At 45.4% G+C, this 18,696-nt stretch overlaps 1 protein-coding gene across 4 annotated transcripts in view; it reads left to right on the top strand.

Annotated features, from left to right (window-relative positions):
• VPS13D (vacuolar protein sorting 13 homolog D) overlaps positions 1-18,696 on the top strand; it is a 132,692-nt gene that overhangs the window by 58,345 nt on the left and 55,651 nt on the right. For 3 of the 4 annotated variants that reach the window (XM_060276152.1, XM_060276153.1, XM_035120294.2), the window contains 18 exons: positions 223-297; positions 1,638-1,743; positions 2,002-2,154; positions 2,733-2,868; positions 4,662-4,709; positions 5,440-5,590; positions 6,635-6,845; positions 7,433-7,680; positions 8,058-8,249; positions 9,683-9,809; positions 10,012-10,154; positions 11,448-11,578; positions 13,691-13,866; positions 14,600-14,723; positions 14,821-15,056; positions 16,974-17,082; positions 17,193-17,356; positions 18,170-18,278. In XM_060276152.1, coding sequence (XP_060132135.1) covers positions 223-297; positions 1,638-1,743; positions 2,002-2,154; positions 2,733-2,868; positions 4,662-4,709; positions 5,440-5,590; positions 6,635-6,845; positions 7,433-7,680; positions 8,058-8,249; positions 9,683-9,809; positions 10,012-10,154; positions 11,448-11,578; positions 13,691-13,866; positions 14,600-14,723; positions 14,821-15,056; positions 16,974-17,082; positions 17,193-17,356; positions 18,170-18,278 — 2,639 coding nt within the window. The remainder of the gene's footprint in view (positions 1-222; positions 298-1,637; positions 1,744-2,001; positions 2,155-2,732; positions 2,869-4,661; positions 4,710-5,439; positions 5,591-6,634; positions 6,846-7,432; positions 7,681-8,057; positions 8,250-9,682; positions 9,810-10,011; positions 10,155-11,447; positions 11,579-13,690; positions 13,867-14,599; positions 14,724-14,820; positions 15,057-16,973; positions 17,083-17,192; positions 17,357-18,169; positions 18,279-18,696) is intronic. The other variant, XM_060276154.1, reaches the window with a different exon arrangement.

Below are 18,696 nucleotides of genomic sequence, written 5' to 3'. Positions count from 1 at the left end.
TTAACCACAGGTCAGCCACACTCATGATGGTTCATTGTTCATGGTTTACATTAACCATGGCTTGGTGTTGCATGTAAACCCGCTCAATGACAGGGGCTCTTTCTCTGGCTGTGTGATACCCTTTCTGCTCATAACTTCCCCTCCTTTGGGTATGTGCAACAATCTTGCCTGTATATCTGCATTTTCCCCTTCCTTGCTAATGTTGTCTTTCCTGTCTGCCAGGCCTTCCTCTTGTCTACCTTAGAACTAGGAGTACAGCCAGTCTGACTAACCTAGAGCACCAGATGTATGCTAGAGGTACTGTATTGCAAAGTTGAGATGCTTTGCTCTTTCCCAGAAATGTCTTGTATAGCAGATAGTTGTTGCTTCTGTGTCACTTGTCAAAAGGAGCCAATGAGACCTGTTAAATTGCTTGCTGTGTGGCATAATTAAATCCTACTAGACATTGGGATATGTGTTGATCAAACTCAATATGAACATTTTTTCTATCAAAGCTGGCCAGGCTTTAGTGAGCTCTTGTGGACATGCCCAATTGGATTTCTCACTTCCCTCTCTTCGGATGGTGTAAATAAATAAAAAAAACTAAGCTTCCACTTACTGGAAATGCCATTTCCAGTGAACCTACTTCACACGTTGGTGTGTTAGGGGGTAAAATTAAGGTTGCTGTGGAATCCAGGGCCTGAGAAGAAGGGTGCAGTCCTTGAGTTCCCAGCAGTCTCTCCTAGTATGTAGGCTCAGCAGATGTTTCAATCAGATTCCCATTGGACAGACAGATGTCCAGTAGGGGTTTTTATTTTATTTAGCATAAAGTAAATGAACATTCATGGCCTTTCCCAGCAAAAGTTCACAGACTTACAAACTTAGAAACAAAGCAAGGGAAACTTTATGAGTGAAGCACCACCATGTACGGATTGGTCCTAAAGCCGAACTCTGCTTTTATACCTTTTAATCTCACCGCTAATGGCTATTAATTTCTCATCTTATAACTGTTAGTATCTGTGCAAAACCTAACAATACGTTTGTTTAATGACTGGGTAATCCTTAAAAGGCTAAAAATCCTTAAGACATGAAAACACCGCTTTGATTCTATCTTAATTTCTGAGCTATAGCTCTCTGGTGTCTCTGCAGAAAGTTCTCTTATACCTAACTCTGCACCTACACCTGCTCAATCACAAAAAATGCAAACTCACAAAATATTCTTAAGTAAATTTCCACTCAGGCTTCCCAAACTAATATGTAACAACTCAAAAGGCTAGTCCCATTTTGAGTGAAACGGGGTTTGTATCCTACTTTTTTCACTAGCTGCCCCCCCCCCCGGGCTTTACCCAAGCAAAAAAGAAAAGTATTGCCTTCTCCCCAGCAAGGGTGCCAGGCTTCTCCTTAACTGGAAGCAATGCACAACACACTATTTGCAGTGTTTCAGGCAAATGAACAATCTAATCCAGCTGACTGGGAATTATTTGGAGAGGGTGATCTCTAGCCCAGCATTTGCAAATTTGGGAGAAGGCTGTATTCAGCCGGTCAAGCTAGGAACGCCGCCCGTAGCTGGAGCAGCGTCCGATCCCAGCAGGAGAAGAATAAGCCCTGCAGGTCAGTGGCCGTAGCTTCCTAACTTCTTTTCCCTCCTCTCCTCACAGCTGAAATGAAGACGCTAAAACGCAGGCAGCCTTTTGTGCCGTTTGCCCTTCGAAATCACACGGGTTGCACTCTGTGGTTTGCCACTTTGACAACAACTCCGACCCGGTAAGGAATTTGGGGTGGGGAGGAGGTGAACGCAAATCCCCAAACCCAGAGATTTGAAGGATTCCTTTTATTGAAGCAAACTGGCAGATTTGTTCAGACAGATTCCTGCACCCGCACCCCCAAATTATTGTGTCATGAAAACACAAGGCAAAAGCAAGTGTATATGTTTGTCTGCGTAGGATAGATACTGAAGACTTTTATGTTGCCAAAGCAAGGTCCACCCAAAAACTGACAGTCTGGTATGACGTTTGCTTTTAGTGCTGCTCTGTCTCACAGCGGAAGCCCAGGAGTCATCCCGGAGGAAAACAGATCGTTTCTGGATGGCACGCATAAAGTCAGCGAGTGGCGAGAAGTTCTTACTGGTGAAGAGGTCCCCTTTGCATTTGAAGCCAAAGGGAAACAGCGACACAGGTGACACATATTGAAACCATGTTGTGATTATCCACTGTGATGGTCTTGCATTTCGATGCTTCAGCTTTTGACTGTCCACCTTGGAGAAGGTAACTTTTAACTGGAATTTGAATGGCCCTTTAGTGGATCAACTGAAAGCTCCAGTGCGCTGCATACAGTAAGTTCCAGGATCTGTTGCAGCAGCTCCCAGTAAGGCTGAGATCCCCTGTGTGAAAGCCTGGAGAGCCATGTGGACAAGTTGCAGGGAACTGTCGACCCTCCACATGTTGTTGGATTCCAGTTCCCATCATCCCCAGCTAGCGTGGTCAGAGATAAAGAGAGTTGTTGTCCAGCAACATCTGGCAGGCCAGAGGTTCCTGGACCAGTGGTCTGACTCTGTATAAGGCACCTTCATATGACCCAATAGTGTTTTGCTAGTTAAAGTCAACTGGTCCTTTAATCGGGAAGCGTTTAGTTTTGGTGTTAAGAGATAATGCTCTTTTATGTTATTATTATTTTTTTGCAACAATGTGAATTTGGAAACTCTTCACTGTTGCTTTGATCTTAATGTTAATCTGCTTTATTTTAAAACTTAACAGGCACACACACGACCTAAGAATTCACCAGCTGCAAGTGAGAGTAAATGGCTGGGAACAAGTCAGTCCAGTGTCGGTAGACAAAGTAGGAATATTTTTCCGGTATGCAGCTCCTGATAAGAGCACATCTTCCTCTACTGTAAGTCCTGATGCTTCCTTCCTTCCTCCCTCCCTCCCTCCCCCCCCCATTTTAGTAGTTGGTGCTGTTTGGCTGTTCCCTTCCCTCAACTTCCTTTCCCCAGCTGTATCAAAGTAGGTCTGTGCATTGATAAAAGACTACCAAAAAAAGCAAGTGGAAGATAAGGCTGTCAACAGTCACTAGTATGATGGAGTTTCTACTTTGCCCCCATGGTCAGGTGTAGTAATGCTTCTGAATGCTAGTTGCTGGAAACCGCAGGAGGGGTTTATCTTGTGCTCGATTCCTGCTTACAGGCTTCCCATGGGCATCAGGCTGGCCACCATGAAAACAGTATGCTGCACTAGATGGCCCGTTGGCCTAATCCAGCAGGCTCTTCTCATGTTCTTATGTGTATTAGAAAGGCATGTGCATGGGACGCGGGTGGCGCGTGGTCTAAACCACTGAGTCTCTTGGGCTTGCCGATCAGAAGGTCGACGGTTCGAATCCCCACAACAGGGTGAGCTCCGGTTGCTCTGTCCCAGCTCCTGCAGCCTAGCAGTTAGAAAGCGCACCAGTGCAAGTAGATAGGTACCACTGCAGAGGGGAAGGTAAACAGCATTTCCGTGCACTCTGGCTTCTGTCACAGTATTCCGTTGCACCAGAAGTGGTTTAGTTATACTGGCCACATGGTGTGGAAAGCTATCTGTGGACAAACACCGGCTCCCTTGGCCTGAAAGCGAGATGAGCGCCATAACCCCACAGTCGCTTTTGACTGGACTTAACTGTCCAGGGGTCCTTTACCTTTACCTAGAAAGGCATAGCATACATTTGTAAGCTGCACAGAGATTTTACCACAGTCAAGCAGTGTATAAATGTTGCTGGATAATTAAATAGATTTTTAAAATATAAATCATATATACATGGACACTGTTTATACAAAGCAAGATCCTCTCAAACTGCTACCAGCCTGTTTGTCATCATGAGCCAGCCAATGTGCTCCAGGGACTTCATTGTCCTCTGCAAAGATGACAACTGTGACTAAAAGCCAGGTGTCTGCCTTAAAACTACATTGTTGTTGTTGTCTTCTGTCTGTCTCCAGATACATTGTGTGGCATATCACTTGAGGGTTGTTGTTCTGTTATCCTTTGAAGGAATATCTGACTGACATCTGTAGCCACTCCAGGGGACAAAGGAAGGGCAAAACATGGCAGAGAAACTTAGAACAGCTTTTCTCAAACTTGGCACCTTCCAGATGTTGTTGGACTCCACCATCCCTGAGCATTGGTCATGCTTGTTCGGGCTGATGGAAGTTGGAGTCCAACAACAGCTACAGGGGGCACTAGGTTGAGAAAGATGGCCTAGAACCTTTGGGCTTAGACTTTGGGGACAAGTTTCCATCAGTGAAATGGAATCAAAATGGGCTGTTAGTATAACTGAAGGTTTCTGGCTTTGGGAAACAGAGAGAGGGTGGCGTGAGCATTTCACTAGCGATGCAAATATGAATTAAATCATTTACTTGGAATTCTTGCCATTATATAATCCATTACTTGGAATTTATTTTTGCAAACATGAAAATGGCATGGGCAGTTACACTTTGCTGGAGGGATGATTATCAGTGTAGTTCTGACACTTCTGGCAATGGACATATTTATTGAAAGGCGGAAGGTAAAAAACGCTCCCCTTTCATTTGCTAACCTCCCCAGGCCTTTCTATGGGTTGTTGTTTGTCTACAGTCTATCAGAGAAATACCACCCTCTGTGTAGATCTGGCAAGCTTCCTAATGGCTGTTTTTGGCTTTACTTTTTCTTTCCTAGGTTGGCAGCCCAATTAGCAGAACAAACATCATACATCCACATGTTTATGTGAGTAGCGAATTCTCCCTTGAGCTTTGCGGTGTGTACAATATACATTAAGAGGGGCATTCTTCTGAGGCATTGGGATGAATCTCATTTCATTTGAGTATCAAGGTTGTTTGGCAAAGAGTCACAGCACCTGACATCGTGCTTAGAGTGGATATATCCATGACTGCATTTAGCTTACCTAGTTATATTGTAGGTTTTCCTTGCCCCCCTTTTGACACTGTTTTAATAGCTGTTGGCAGTTAAAAATTGCTGGACATTCAAGCAGAACATTAATGGTCGCATCTATAAAAGGATGTTTAAGCAGGCAGGGGGGTGAAAGTGGTCCATGGGTGCAAGACGATATAAGGATTTTTTTAAAAAGTAAATCCTTCAGAATTCCAACATGTATGTGTTTCGATCAGCATTATTTTCTAGGAATGTTTGGGTAAATAAAGCAGACATTTAAATCTAGCAGAAAATTAGTATTTTATATTTCTTTTAGGCCTACGCCCCCACAAAACAACATACAAACAAGAGCAAGGCAAAATATAACGATCTAATAGCCGCATTAGCCAAACATAGGGCATTATTTAAGAAGCGGCTTTGTAACTCCCAAGCTAATTGTAATCTCTGTTTAATGCAGGATTGAAAAGGAAGGTTTTCGGGGCTCATATAAATGCTCCTACAAGTCAATAGGAAGGGAGTTCCGAAGGTCTTGGGACCCCCACTGATAAGTTCTGTATTTTTGCAGTTTTCTTCATTGCCTCCAGTCCGAGTGGTATTTGCAGTCACCATGGAAGGCAGCGCTCGGAAGGTAATAACTGTCCGTTCGGCCTTGATTGTGAAAAACAAACTGGAGACGCCTATGGAGCTCAGGCTAGACAGCCCTTCAGCACCAGACAGTAAGTGTGTGTCTTCATTTTTTAAGGTCCTGCAGAACTGCAGTGTCTGAGGCAGGATGCTTTCTCTTTCTGGTTTCTTAATATTACCAGTTGCGTAAGATAGCCGTGCTTAAGGAATTCTTCTCTTGGCCCCCAATAGAGATCATTGATAGAGCATCATCTGCTTTGCATGCAGAAGGTCCTACATTCAATCCCTGGCTTCTTCAGGTAGGGGTGAGGCTGCCCCCTACCTGAAATCCTGGAAAGCTCCTGTCACTCAAGCGTGGATACGGTAGCACTGAGCCATTAACCTGACTCCGTAGAAGGCAGCTTCCTATTCCTGCTTAAAGCCCACTTAGACACCTGAGTGCTGCAAGCCTGTGCATAGTTACCTTGCAGTACGCTCCATTGAGCATAGCAGGATGTGCATGCGTAGAACTGCACTGTTGAAGACTTACGTGCTGTAGCTTCAGTCTTTGCGGGCCAAAGGCATGAACTGTAGCCTTCCATTCACACACACACACACCAACATGCCCGTAGATAAAGACAGAAAAGCAAAGGTGGGTAGGAGGAATCCTAGATACTGTGATACAAATTGAGGCCCAAAGGCCCAGCGGTGTAAGAGAAAGGCGAGACCCATTACAGTTCAGAGCAGAGATTCTCCTTTGAAGGGTGAATGTAGAAAGAGCTCTGCTAAGTCAGGCCAAAGGCCCATATAGTCCAGCATCCTGTCCTCACAGGCCAGACGCCATATGTTTCTGGAAAGCCTGCAAGCAGGACCTGAGGGCATCAGCCTTCTCTCCCTTTGTGATTCCTTCAGCTAGTATTGAGAGGCATGCTACTTCTGACAGCAGAAGGGAGAGAGCATAGTCGTCGTGACCAGCAGCCATTGATAGGCTTCTCTACCATGAATTTGTCTAATCCTCTTTTAAAGCCATCCAATCTGGCGGCCATCACTGCCTCTTGCAGGAGCAGATTCGTCATTTCAATTATGCGCCCTGCGCGTCTGCCTGTCCTGAAACTGATTTATTGCAAGCATATTTTGCACTTCTCATTTGGTTGCAGAACCTGTAGTGCTGCCTTCGGTCATGCCAGGGGATTCCTTTGCTATTCCCCTGCATCTGACATCCTGGCGGCTTCAGGCCAGGCCAAAGGGAATGGGAGTTTTCTTCTGCAAGTCTCCGATCCACTGGACAAATGTGCAGAAGACCTCAGAGGTCAGCAGCAGCAAACGAGAGTGCCATGCGATGGAGTCTGAAAATAGCCGTTTCTTCAGGTGACTTGAGTCTTGGGGAAACTGTACTGTTTGCTTCTCCTGTTCCTAATAGAAACAGTGTTGTACGCTGGCAGAGGCTATCGAGAAATGAAGAAAAGGAAGTATATCGAAAACAACATGGCCGAGATGTTTTGTGTTTGAGATCTGTCCTTTTTGCTCCAAGTGTAGTGAAAAGAAATCATCACGTGGGAGGGAGAAATGTGGACAGTCTACCATTTGATGGCAGCTTAGTAGCTGGCTGTGCTACCTAATTTGTGTCATTGACCCTGCGACTTTTCTGCTTTTTTTTTTTTTTACAAAAATAAACACAGCATTGCGTAAAACCAAACCAAACAATATGATGAATAGAATTGTTACAGGCACAACCCCACAGGTTCTCCTAAAATGGGCCGCCTTGACCTGCTCCCTGAAGTCCAGCCTTGAGCTTCTTTAGGAGAAGGAATTGCAAAAGTCCATGTTGTCCATGTCCTAGGCATTCCATCACCATCATCATCATCATCATCATCATAATATATTTGTACCCCACCCATCTGGCTGGGTTTCATACATATCTTGCCTTTCATACGTATCTTGCCTTTCCCTTACAGGTTTTGTGTCGCCATAAAGAAAGAGAATTACCCAGATTACATGCCCTCCAACATCTTTTCCGACAGCGCTAAGCAGATTTTCAGGCAGCCCGGACACACCATTTATCTCCTTCCGACCGTGGTGCTCTGTAACCTGCTGCCTTGTGAACTTGAGTTCTATGTGAAAGGGATGCCCATTAACGGGACCCTGAAACCTGGGAAAGAGGCGGTACTGCATACAGCCGACACTTTGCAGAACATCGAGCTTGGTAAGGCACCCTGGGATTATTTGTGGCTTCAGCTACAGAACGTTAAGACCAAAGTACAAGTTTGCTGTGGCTTGCAGAGGTCCCTTTATCCCTCGTTTATCCCAAGAGAGTTCCTTGGAAAACTGATTGTTTTTCAAAAACAACTTTTAAAAATTGTACTTTGGATGCACTGTCTGGATGTACCAGGATTCAATCACACCATGGCTATCACATTTGCTCATACAGTACAGTTGTTGGAAGGGAGGACGCCATTTACAAAAAAGAAAAAGAAAAAAAAAGGGTTTCTTACTTTGCTCTCCAATCTCCCCCAAATGGAGAGAGGTGCCCCATAAGAACGGTCAAGAAGAGAGCACACATTTCTTTCTTTTCAATTTCAGGAGTCTCCCTTGAAAACTTTCCACAGTGCAAAGAGCTTTTAATACCCCCCGGAACACAGAACTACATTGTGCGGATGCGAATGTATGACGTTAACAAGCGGCAGATGAATCTCACCATAAGGATCGTGTGCCGCGCCGAAGGGTCATTGAAGATATTTATTTCAGCACCGTATTGGCTCCTTAACAAAACAGGTAAATCTGGCCTAACCTCTTACGGATGTAAGGATTCCTCACCTGAAAATGAGAGGTCTGCTTAGGTCAGGTTAGGCTTACTGAATTTGATTCTCACCACAAAGATTCCTAAAGCAATTTACAACCAGAATAAGAATACAGTAATCAAAATACACGAATCACGTTAAAGACGTAATCTGAATGCAAACACCCAGTCATTGGTGCCCTGCCCAGTGAGAGAGATGGAACTCTCCACCCCTCATCTGCTTGCTCCCACCAACCTGGTGTGCATTCCAAGCTTGCAGTTCATTGAGTATTTCTGACCATGGGGTCACACCCAATAGCTCCTCTCTTCCTCTTTGGTCTATTCCTTTTGAACTGGTTATATCCCTCAGTTCCTACATTCCAGTCATGAGTCTCATCCCACCAGGTTTCAATAATGCCTACCAGGTTTGCCATCCTGTGTTTACACATCTGGATTTCAAAGGTTTTGCACAAACAAACCTTTTTCTTCTTCTTGGAATGCTGGCACTGTGATATGGTCTAGAGAGTTTTAGACCATTTACTTCAGTAGGACATACTCGTGAATAGGATGGTAGCCTCAGAAATACAACCACATTAAATCCTCTCTTTTTTTAAACCCATGTGTAACGGGTAGGGCTTACAGAGAACAGCCCCCCCCCCATCCGAAGCAGCTCGTCTCCCAGCAGTTATGAGAGCGAAGGGTCTGAGGGAGGGAGTCAGGAAACGGAAAGAGAGTGCCAGGGCTCTGGCAACATCCAAGAGCCCCCGCTCCATCGGCAGGAAGAGAGGGAGGGGGAAGAGAGGACAGGAATCAGTCAGACCGGAGACCTTCTCCCCCCCCCCCCCCGACGCCGGAATTGAGGAGGAGGAGGAAAGGGAGGCGCTTCTCAGTTCCAAGGCTTTTATGTTGGTCCAGAACGCGGAGGGGGGCAGTGCAGGAATCTGACTCGAGCGAGTAGACATGAAACCAGCAGTTTGTTACACTGTAAATAATGGGCACCAATAAAAGCTTCCGAAAGACAAGCATGTGGAAGGTCGTTACTCAAGAGTAGTCACATCAACCCTGACACCATGGTTGCAGAATTATGGAGACGGGGTACAAAATCCTTTAATCTTCCTGTTCTAGAAAGCAAAACACACTGGCTAATTTAAAAGCACTTAGACCTTAACAGAATGTCATCCTTCTTTTAGATGTACTAAAATATGCCTCCTACTTCTTCTTTTTTTGAAAGGTGGGTTTCCCTGTTGCACGAGGGGGTTAGTTTCCTTTTCTCATGTCGAGATAAGGAAATTGGTTTTAAAACAACGTTTAAATGATACACACAGAATAAATGAATCCATCTAGTTCTGTGATGATGCAACTAATAGAGCTTTAAAGTGCAGATTCAGATTCAGATGCTAACAGCCAGCTTGCTGGTTTCTTTTTAAAGGGTTGCCACTGATCTTCAGACAAGATAATGCCAAGATCGATGCAGCAGGCCAGTTTGAAGAACATGAGCTGGCCAGAAGCCTGAGCCCTCTCCTCTTCTGTTATGCTGACAAAGAACAGCCAAACCTGTAAGCTTTGATGACGGGGCATTGCGAGAGAACCGTGCAGTGGCAAAATGTCATAGTTGAATTGGAAAATTGATTCTGTAACCACTGAAAAATAATCATTTAATTGGGTCCAGGCTGCACTGTAGGTTCTCAAGGCTCGTCGAAATCAACAGAATCGTATGGATTGCTGAACTGGTATATCTCGTTGTCTTCCTTGCTGCAGTTGCACAATGAGAGTTGGAAGAGGAATCCACCCTGAAGGTATGCCTGGTTGGTGCCAAGGCTTCTCGCTGGATGGAGGCAGTGGGGTCAGAGCCCTTAAAGTGATCCAACAAGGAAACCGGCCAGGCCTTATTTATAACATTGGTAAGAACTTGTATGGCTAATAATTCATGTCATCATATAAAATAATTTACTTGTTTGTTGATTGTAAAGCAGTTTGCATTCTAAAGCAGCTTACAGTAGTCACAAAATTCAAGAGAGAATAGTTTGGTTTGGATTCAGTGATTCATTCTGGATTGTTGTTAACATGCATGAATTTCAGGCAAAGAGATCAGACGCTTTCCCATTAACCATGATTTATTATTGGTCTGAGCCTGAAATTCTGATTAATGGTGGGTAGGGTTTACAGAGACAAGCCAAAATCATAAACCATGACTTGGCGTTCCCTTATTTCCCTACGCAAGGAGTAGGGAACCTTTGGCCCGCTAGATGCTGCTGAACTACAACTCCCATCAGCCCCAGCAAGCACACCCAGTAGTCCGGATAGGTGGTAGTTGTAGTTCTGCATCATCTGGAGGGCCAAAGATCCCCCATAACCACCCCTAAGCCATAAGAAAGAAGGAGGAAGAAGAAGAAGAAGAAGAAGAAGAAGAAGAAGAAGAAGAAGAAGAAGAAGAAGAAGAAGAAGAAGAAGAAGAAGAAGAAGAAGAAGCCTCTTCATTGCGCTTGGATCCAGCTCCACGACCCTCTGAATTGCTGCCCGTCATGCAGCTGTGAAGGGTTTTGGTGAATGGAAAGTTGAATAGTCGTCTATATCTGTTGCTCAAATTCCAAACTCTCTACAAGGTGGGGAAGTGGAGGGAGGTATAAGGTCTAGGAACAACTTTGACAGATAGCCACTGCAGTATGGATTACAGGTAGACAGGTAAAAATAATACCTTTGGGCAGACGCCTGGTCCAGAAGCATTGCAAATTGATTGTCCTGTAAACTCCATCAAATAAGTACTTAAACTAAATAATAACTAAATGGCATCAGTATTCTCTATCGGACTGTGTTATGCCGCTGGATTGAGGAACGAGGTGTGTGTGGCAGCATAGTACTTTTACTAATAAACCGTAGTTTATTAGACCAACACCACGGTTTCTAAACCACCGCTATCGATTGGAGAGAGGAAGTCCTTCTTCCTGCAACACATAGCTAACCTGTGGAACTCACTCCCACAGGAGGCAGGGATGGCCACCGACTTTGATGGCTTTAAAAAGAGGATCAGACAAACTCATGGAGGAGGAGGAGAAAGCTGGCCACATTGGCTCTGCTCTGCTTCCATGGTTGGTCACAGTAATGCTTTTGAATACCAGTTGCTGGAAAATCAATAAAATGTCTAAATTGTGGCGCCCCAGGTGCTGCATGTTCTAACTGGCTTTATTTATTACCAGGTATTGATGTCAAGAAGGGCAGAGGTCGCTACATTGACACCTGTATGGTAACGTTTGCCCCTCGCTACCTGCTAGATAATAAATCCATGCACAAGCTTGCCTTTGCACAGCGGGCGTTTGCCAGGGGACAGGTAAGAAAGCTTCCATCCCTCTGAGCAGTTTTACTGTTACTGCATAAGAGTCTTCCAGCATCTTAAAGCAGCCTTGTAAAATTAAGCCCTCAATAAGTTAACTAGCCTGGCAGTGGAAGGACTTGATTTCTGTACTGGGCGCAGAACAGGGATAGAGCACCATGTGGTGTGGATGTAAATAATGCCAATCCAAAGGAAATCTGACCTTCAGGTAGACCAGTTGTTCTTCGTGCTTACTAATGTTTAGGCATGCCCTGTGTTTTCTTTATATGGGTTAAGGAAAACCAACAATTGACTTCCTGTTTCCGGCGATGGGAAATAGCTGACTCCCATACGATCGGACCCCGGCTGTGCCAGGAATTCAGGGCTGATATGGGGGTAATTAGCCCTGGCAGACTCCCCAGGGTGGGGGAGGACTGTCTCGAAGACCCGCAGATGTCCAAGATTGTCAACTTGCACTGTGCAAACGGCAGGACCTGGGTCAAGAGCCTGACACGGCTGGCATAGCTGCCAAGTCTCCCGTATTCCCCGGGAAACCCCCGTTTTCCCAGCCGTTCCCAGCTGGAAAAACGGATTTTTTTGTTTTTCCCTGGTTTACTTACCGGCTGGGGGAGGCTCCTTCTGCGCATGTCTGGAGTCTCTGGCATGCGCAGGAGCGATTTCTGCCGGGGCGGCCGTTTTGGAACTGGGCAGAGCAGCATCGAAAGTCGCTTCTGAGCATGCTCCGCCCAGTTCCAAAATGGCGTCAGCGCTCCTTCGGTCTGCCGATCCCTTATTTTTCCGGCAGGAACTTGGCAGGTATGGGCTGGCAGTCTCCGAAGCCACTCCCACAGAGCTGGGAATATCTGCTTCAATAAAATAATTAGATTTGGATAATAAACAGACATAGTCTGGAATGAAGGAGATGAGGGGAAACCTGCAGATTTTATACCCCCTGGCTTGGATTTTAGAGTTTGATTTAAAGGAGACTCATGATTTCTGGAATTACGCGGCATGTACTCTTTGTTTTATAATAATAGAAATGGCTTTTCTATGCCAAGCCCCATTAAGAAACCTAATTTATTTAGAGAAGTACAGATGGACTTTCATCTATAATTGGACATTTAACTGCACAGCTTTATTTGGTTTGAGAGACTTGATAAGGAAAAGAAGAAATAAAACAAAATGGCGCTGATTTATACAGTTTCACTTCTAATAAATCAACTCCTGCACATTTCAAAATGGTGCTGATTAAAGGCGCAGCACAGAAAAACTTGAGTTTCTCCCTGCTTTGAAGGAACTAGAGATGTTTGCTGGCTGATTTTACATCTGAACTGAGATAATGAGTTGGACAACATGTAGTGCAGCTGTTTGCAGGATTTAATCATTGGATGTGAGAGAAAAACCTATCGGATGGCTAGCCCCCTCCTAGGGAGGGGGGAAGGCGTGGTCTCTGAAAAGTTGATTGATTGCTAAATGATTTACATATGTGGAATACAAATCATTTACATTGCAAGATGCAAGCAGCTTTTCATCAAGTGGCGATTTTCGACAGAAGCCTGGAAGGTAGGAATTTACAACTTGATAACACCGGAGAAGGTGCGTCATTAAATTTTTTAATGAGGAGTTGGACAAGAGCCTGGATTGGACTGAAATTTTTTTTAGGAAAAGCTGTGCTGGAAAAAACCACAGACTGGAATAATATATATTTTAAAACAAAGCTGTATTTCGATGGATGCAAGGATATATGCTTTTGGACATGATTGAGAGTTGAACAGCCAGGGGACGGAGAACTTTGAGTATGAAGATCGGATGTGGAAAAAAGGAAAAACAACAGAAAAAGGCAGGAACGAGATGTGGAAGATGCTCCAAGAGGTCCAGACTATGGGGAGTCCAAATAATAATAATAATAATAATAATAAATAATAATAAACAATTGGGAATATAATTTGGTCTTTTTTGTTTTAGTTTGTTTTTTTAATTGGAATATGATTATGACTATATGTTGATTGGCTGTTTTTATTGGAAAATTAATATAAATGATTTTTATAAAAAGGAACAATTGATCGTTTGCCTTGGGGCCATGCAAAATGGTTATTGGTAAATGCTGTTGGCTGATGCATGTTGTTTCAGGGCACATCGAACCCAGATGGCTACATCTCCACCCTCCCTGGCTCCAGTGTCGTGTTCCACTGGCCGCGCAACGATTACGACCAGCTGCTTTGCGTCCGGCTCATGGATGTTCCAAACTGCATTTGGTCTGGAGGCTTTGAAGTCAACAAAAACAATTCCTTCCATATCAATATGAGGTAGTTTCTGTCGTGTGGATGCTGCTTCTTTAATACATCTAAAACACATGTGCAGGCATAGTAGTTGTTGTGCAAGAGAGTATTTGACACGGGCTTACCATCGTGATTCTAGAGAGCAGGGAATTCCTATCTACCTATAGGCCCAGTTCATATGTCGGCTTACTGTGAACATGCCTATTTGTGCTGTTTTGATCCTCCCGTTAGTGTGCAGAGGAAACAAACCATGACCCGTGGCTTGGCATTAGGCCTGAACCATGGTTTGTTTCATTTGCAACAAAGCACAAAGTTTTTCTTGGTTTGCTTGAGCTGGGGAGCAAAACAAACCACAATCACTGAGTTAGTTGTAGTGCTAAGCCAAGGATAATATGTTTTTTTCTCTCCACTTGGGTTGACTGAAGCTTCCAGGAAGGTGGGGGTATGTCTCCCTGTCACCCAGGAAGTCAGGGGAACCACTTGACAGAGCTTTAGCTTAGTGCCACTCTTGTTCTTGTCCTCCTCCTGTTCTTTCTTTCACCTTTGGAACAGTTCGCATTACACCTGGAATTTATATGAGCCCATTATCTTTGGATGTGCCAATATTTGTGACAGGTATGCCGGCATGTGAAAGCATTGTTGATTTCTAGCTCTCACCTTCATGAGGATTTAAAACTGTGAGCCATTAATTAAACCTATTGGTTTTGCAAGGTGCTTTCCTGGTTTGTGACACTAACCAGACTGGTTCTGTTTTCTGCAGGGACACCCTTGGGAAATGCTACTTCTTGCGAGTAGAGATCACTCTGAAGGGAGCTACATACCGTGTTTCGTTCAGCGACACCATCCAGTTACCACCCCCGTTCCGCATAGACAACTTTTCCAAGGTGACGGACCATTTCGTAGCATAACGGTCTGTAGCAAAAAGGTTTCTGGGGCTTGATGCTAATGGTTCAACTCTTTCTGACATCCCCGTTGCTGTAGGTCCCGATCGTCTTTGCTCAGCACGGTGTTGCAGAACCACGGCTCAGCACGGAAGTCAAGCCAACAACCTCTTTAGATTATGCCTGGGACGAGCCCACCCTTCTGCCTTACATAACCCTGACCGTCAAGGGAGCCGGCTCCTCTGAAATCAGCTGCAGCATGGATGACTTCCAAGACAGCAAGCAGCTCTATTATGAGAACTTCATTTATATTGCTGCAACATACACTTTCTCAGGGTAACCTCTCTTTTTTAAACATCATTTATTTACAGCGTTTATACCCCCCGCCCTTTAACCAAATGGCTGTCGCAGCTTTAAAAAAAAAATTCAGTTCTAAGACTGCAGCCTAAGAATTGTTTGCACATTCATAGGCCAGGGGTCAGCAACCTTTTTCAGCCGTGGGCCAGTCCACCGTCCCGCAGACCATGTGGTGGGCCAGACTATATTTTGGGTGAAAATGAACAAATTCCTATGGCCCACACATAACCCAGAGATGCATTTTAAATAAAAGCACACATTCTACTCATCTAAAAACACCAGGCAGCCCCCACAAATAACCCAGAGATGCATTTTAAATAAAAGCACACATGCTACTCATGTAAAAAGACTCTGATTCCCGGACCATCTGCGGGCCGGATTGAGAAGGCAATTGGGCCGCATCTGGCCCACGGGCCTTAGGTTGCCTACCCTTGCCATAGGCAGAACAAGGCACGCTTTTAAAAAGAACTATTGATAGCTTTATTGTGGGAGGAGCTTATAACAGGACTCATAACTAGGTAACATATTTAGAATGTGGTAAGTCTTCCCAAGCCTGGCCTCCTTACCTGGAGGTGGCTGCTACAGTGGGAACCCCCCCCCCCCGACTGCAGAAGCAGCACAGGCAGTGTTGAAGATCTTCTTTAGGGTGCCTGAAATAACACCACAGCAGCATTCAGGTTATGGGGGAAGTAGGAAGGACACTGTGGTGGTGGGAAAGAGGCCGTCTTTGGCTCAGTCTCCATTCTGAGCCAACTATGGGGTCATCATGCTCACCTTGGGCTGAAAGTGAGCGATTTGATTCACCGATGACCATTCTGTGAATCTAGGAAACATCGCCATTTGAAGCAGAAATCCATTTAAAACAGAGACTGCGGAACTGCACTTGCTCCTGTTCGTCCCCTGATCGTGAATCTTCCTCACTTTTTTCTTCCCCCACGTTGATGTTTCAGAATGCAACATCCTTAGGGCAGGGACCTGCCTGTCTTTGCTTGTTACTATCCCTTACAGCGTATCGTAATGTGGTGCGCCCGAACTTCCTAGTTATACAGTCACACATCACTAACCAGAAGGAAAGGAAAGCTATCTCTAGCCCTGTACTGCTCAGAAACATTTTAAAGGTATACCTGAAGGAGCGTCTCCAACCCCATTGTTCAGCCCGGACACTGAGATCCAGCGCCGAGGGCCTTCTGGCAGTTCCCTGACTGTGTGAAGTCAGGTTACAGGGAACCAGGCAGAGGGCCTTCTCAGTACTGGCTCCCGCCCTGTGGAACGCCCTCCCACCAGATGTCAAAGGAATAAACAACTATCTGACGTTTAGAAGACATCTGAAGGCAGCCCTGTTTAGGGAAGTTTTTAATGACTGGTGTTTTAATGTATTTTTAATCCTTGTTGGAAACATGATGATGATAGTAGTAGTAGTAGTAGTAGTAGTAACAATAAAATAATAATAATATCCAGTGGTAGCTCATGCCTACTGGAACTGGTAGGGGAGAAGCCCAGACAGTAGGTGGTGCCAGTGGCAATGACTGGAAACTAGTTCTAGTTTCGTCCCATCTGCCTCTTCCCTGCTGCATTCCACATGGGCAACATGGAGGCTAAGGAGGAAGAAAATGACAGGTAGTGCCAACCCCCTGGGCTTAAAATGTAAGAAGGCAGGCAGGCAGGCAGGCAGGCTTACATTGGTAGGGTACACTTCCATCTGCCCTAATGGGCAGTCTCTGCAGCTGCTACTGGGAGCATTTTAAAAATTTGCCTGTGCTTTTGCTTTCCTGTAAAAGTTATCATTCTGCTCACCACTTGTAAGAAGTCTGATAACATTTAAAACACCTGTGCTCCTTCTGAGTGTTGGGAACCCTTCTCTGCATGAGCACCTAATCGATTTCCTTGCAATTCTAGTCTGCAGGAAGAAACCGGGAGGCCCGTGGCTTCGAATAAGGAGGTGGATTGTGCTGAACTTGTCCTGGATGTTTCTCTGAAGACGCAGAGAGTCATATTAAAGAAAAAGGTATGAAGCTCAAAGGTCTGTGGAGAGAAGCTGCCTTGTTCTGGACGCAAAAGTGGGCGCCTTGAGCTGTTTCTGATCCTGTCTCTTCCTTGCTGCTGTTCTCTTCTCAGGAGCCGGGGAAGCGCTCCCAGTTGTGGAGGATGACGGGCACCGGGATGCTTTGCCACGAGGGCTCTGCGGTTCCTCACCATCCGAACAAGCCGTGCCCTCCCCGTTCCACAGAATCCTCTCTGATCCTGGACATCGCAGGCCTGGCTGCCGTCACGGACAACAGGTCTGCAAATATCCCTATCGGCTTCCTAATGTGGAGCTCACTCGTGTTAACAGAAGGAGGTTGGAATCAGAGTTTATTGCCAAAGTGCAGGTGTATCCTGCAACATGTCATTGATGGTGCATTAGTGATGGATTATTACCAAACTGTACACACATAATTCTGCCTTATCAGCTGTTCTGTGTTGCTTCCCAAAATGTCATCGCCATCAGGAGGGGCACTCTTGCGCTGTTGCACAACGAAAGCAGGGCGAAAAATAAATTGGGGAGAGGAAGAAAATGCACTAGTTATGAAGCTGGCATTTGTTCGGCCTTTGAATCAGGCCTAAGGCCACACACTTCATTTTCCTCTTTTGTGCCCTCCTTGCGTGTTCTTGTTTTTTGTTTTTCCTGGCTGGAATGTGCCCTTGAAATTTGCTGCTTGCCTAGGTCCAGGATAGAGAGAGGTAGGTAAACAGTAGCTTACGGTATGAAGGTAAAACTTACCTCCATCACTCTGGCAACTTTTGGCCCTAGCCCTGCCTATCACTGGTTGGTGTCCCCTAAAAGGTGTGCCCCAGAGGGAATGCAGCCTTCCATGAATGCTTGCCCAATCCTCTTTTAAAGCTGATGTCTGTCACTACCTCTTGTGGGAGTGAATTTCTGTGAGTAGATGTCGGCCTTACTTGCAAAAAAACAGCGCGTCCCACTGCTCATCAGAGGGCAACAGCCTTTCTGTAAATTAGTGTTGTGCGTGGCTGGAAATGAAATAAAGTAAAATGCACAGATCGTTAAAAAAAAAAAAAGATGCACAGATGAACTCGTTTTGCTTTTTCAGGTATGAACCGCTGATGCTGAGAAAGCCAGACCGGCGGCGTAGCACGACACAGACCTGGAGTTTTCGGGATGGGAAGCTCGTCTGTGGCATGCATGGGCTTGTCGTTCAGGTTGGCATTTGGTGTCTCTCCCCCCCCCCCCCCCGGGTGTCTCTCGAGGTGAACAAGGACCAGCCCTTTGTAAAACCTCTTAACGAGGCTGGGGAACCCTGGGCTTGGGGACCAGATGCAGCCCTCCAGGCCTCTCTGTCTGGTCCTTAGGATAGCCTGGGCTACATCCATACTTGCTTTACACCTTCCTTGACCATTTGTGCCTGGCTGGGAAAGGTCCTATGAAAATGTCTCTTGCTTGCCCAGGTGGAGGATGGAGACGAGGTATGTGTAGAAAGTTCTCTACTGCACAGCAGTAAGGAGTTACATTCCTTGTTCCGCCCACTTTTGCCTCTGGCCTTGGCCAGCGCTGGCACGTGGCCCCCAGAAAGTTTCCATAAAGGGAATGTGGCCCTAGGTCCTAGGGCTGAAAAAGCTT

Source organism: Zootoca vivipara, chromosome 6 (assembly GCF_963506605.1).
Source record: "Zootoca vivipara chromosome 6, rZooViv1.1, whole genome shotgun sequence".
NCBI lineage: Eukaryota > Metazoa > Chordata > Lepidosauria > Squamata > Lacertidae > Zootoca > Zootoca vivipara.
The sequence above is the reverse complement of the archived record's forward strand: the minus strand, read 5'-3'. Positions and strand labels throughout refer to the sequence as shown.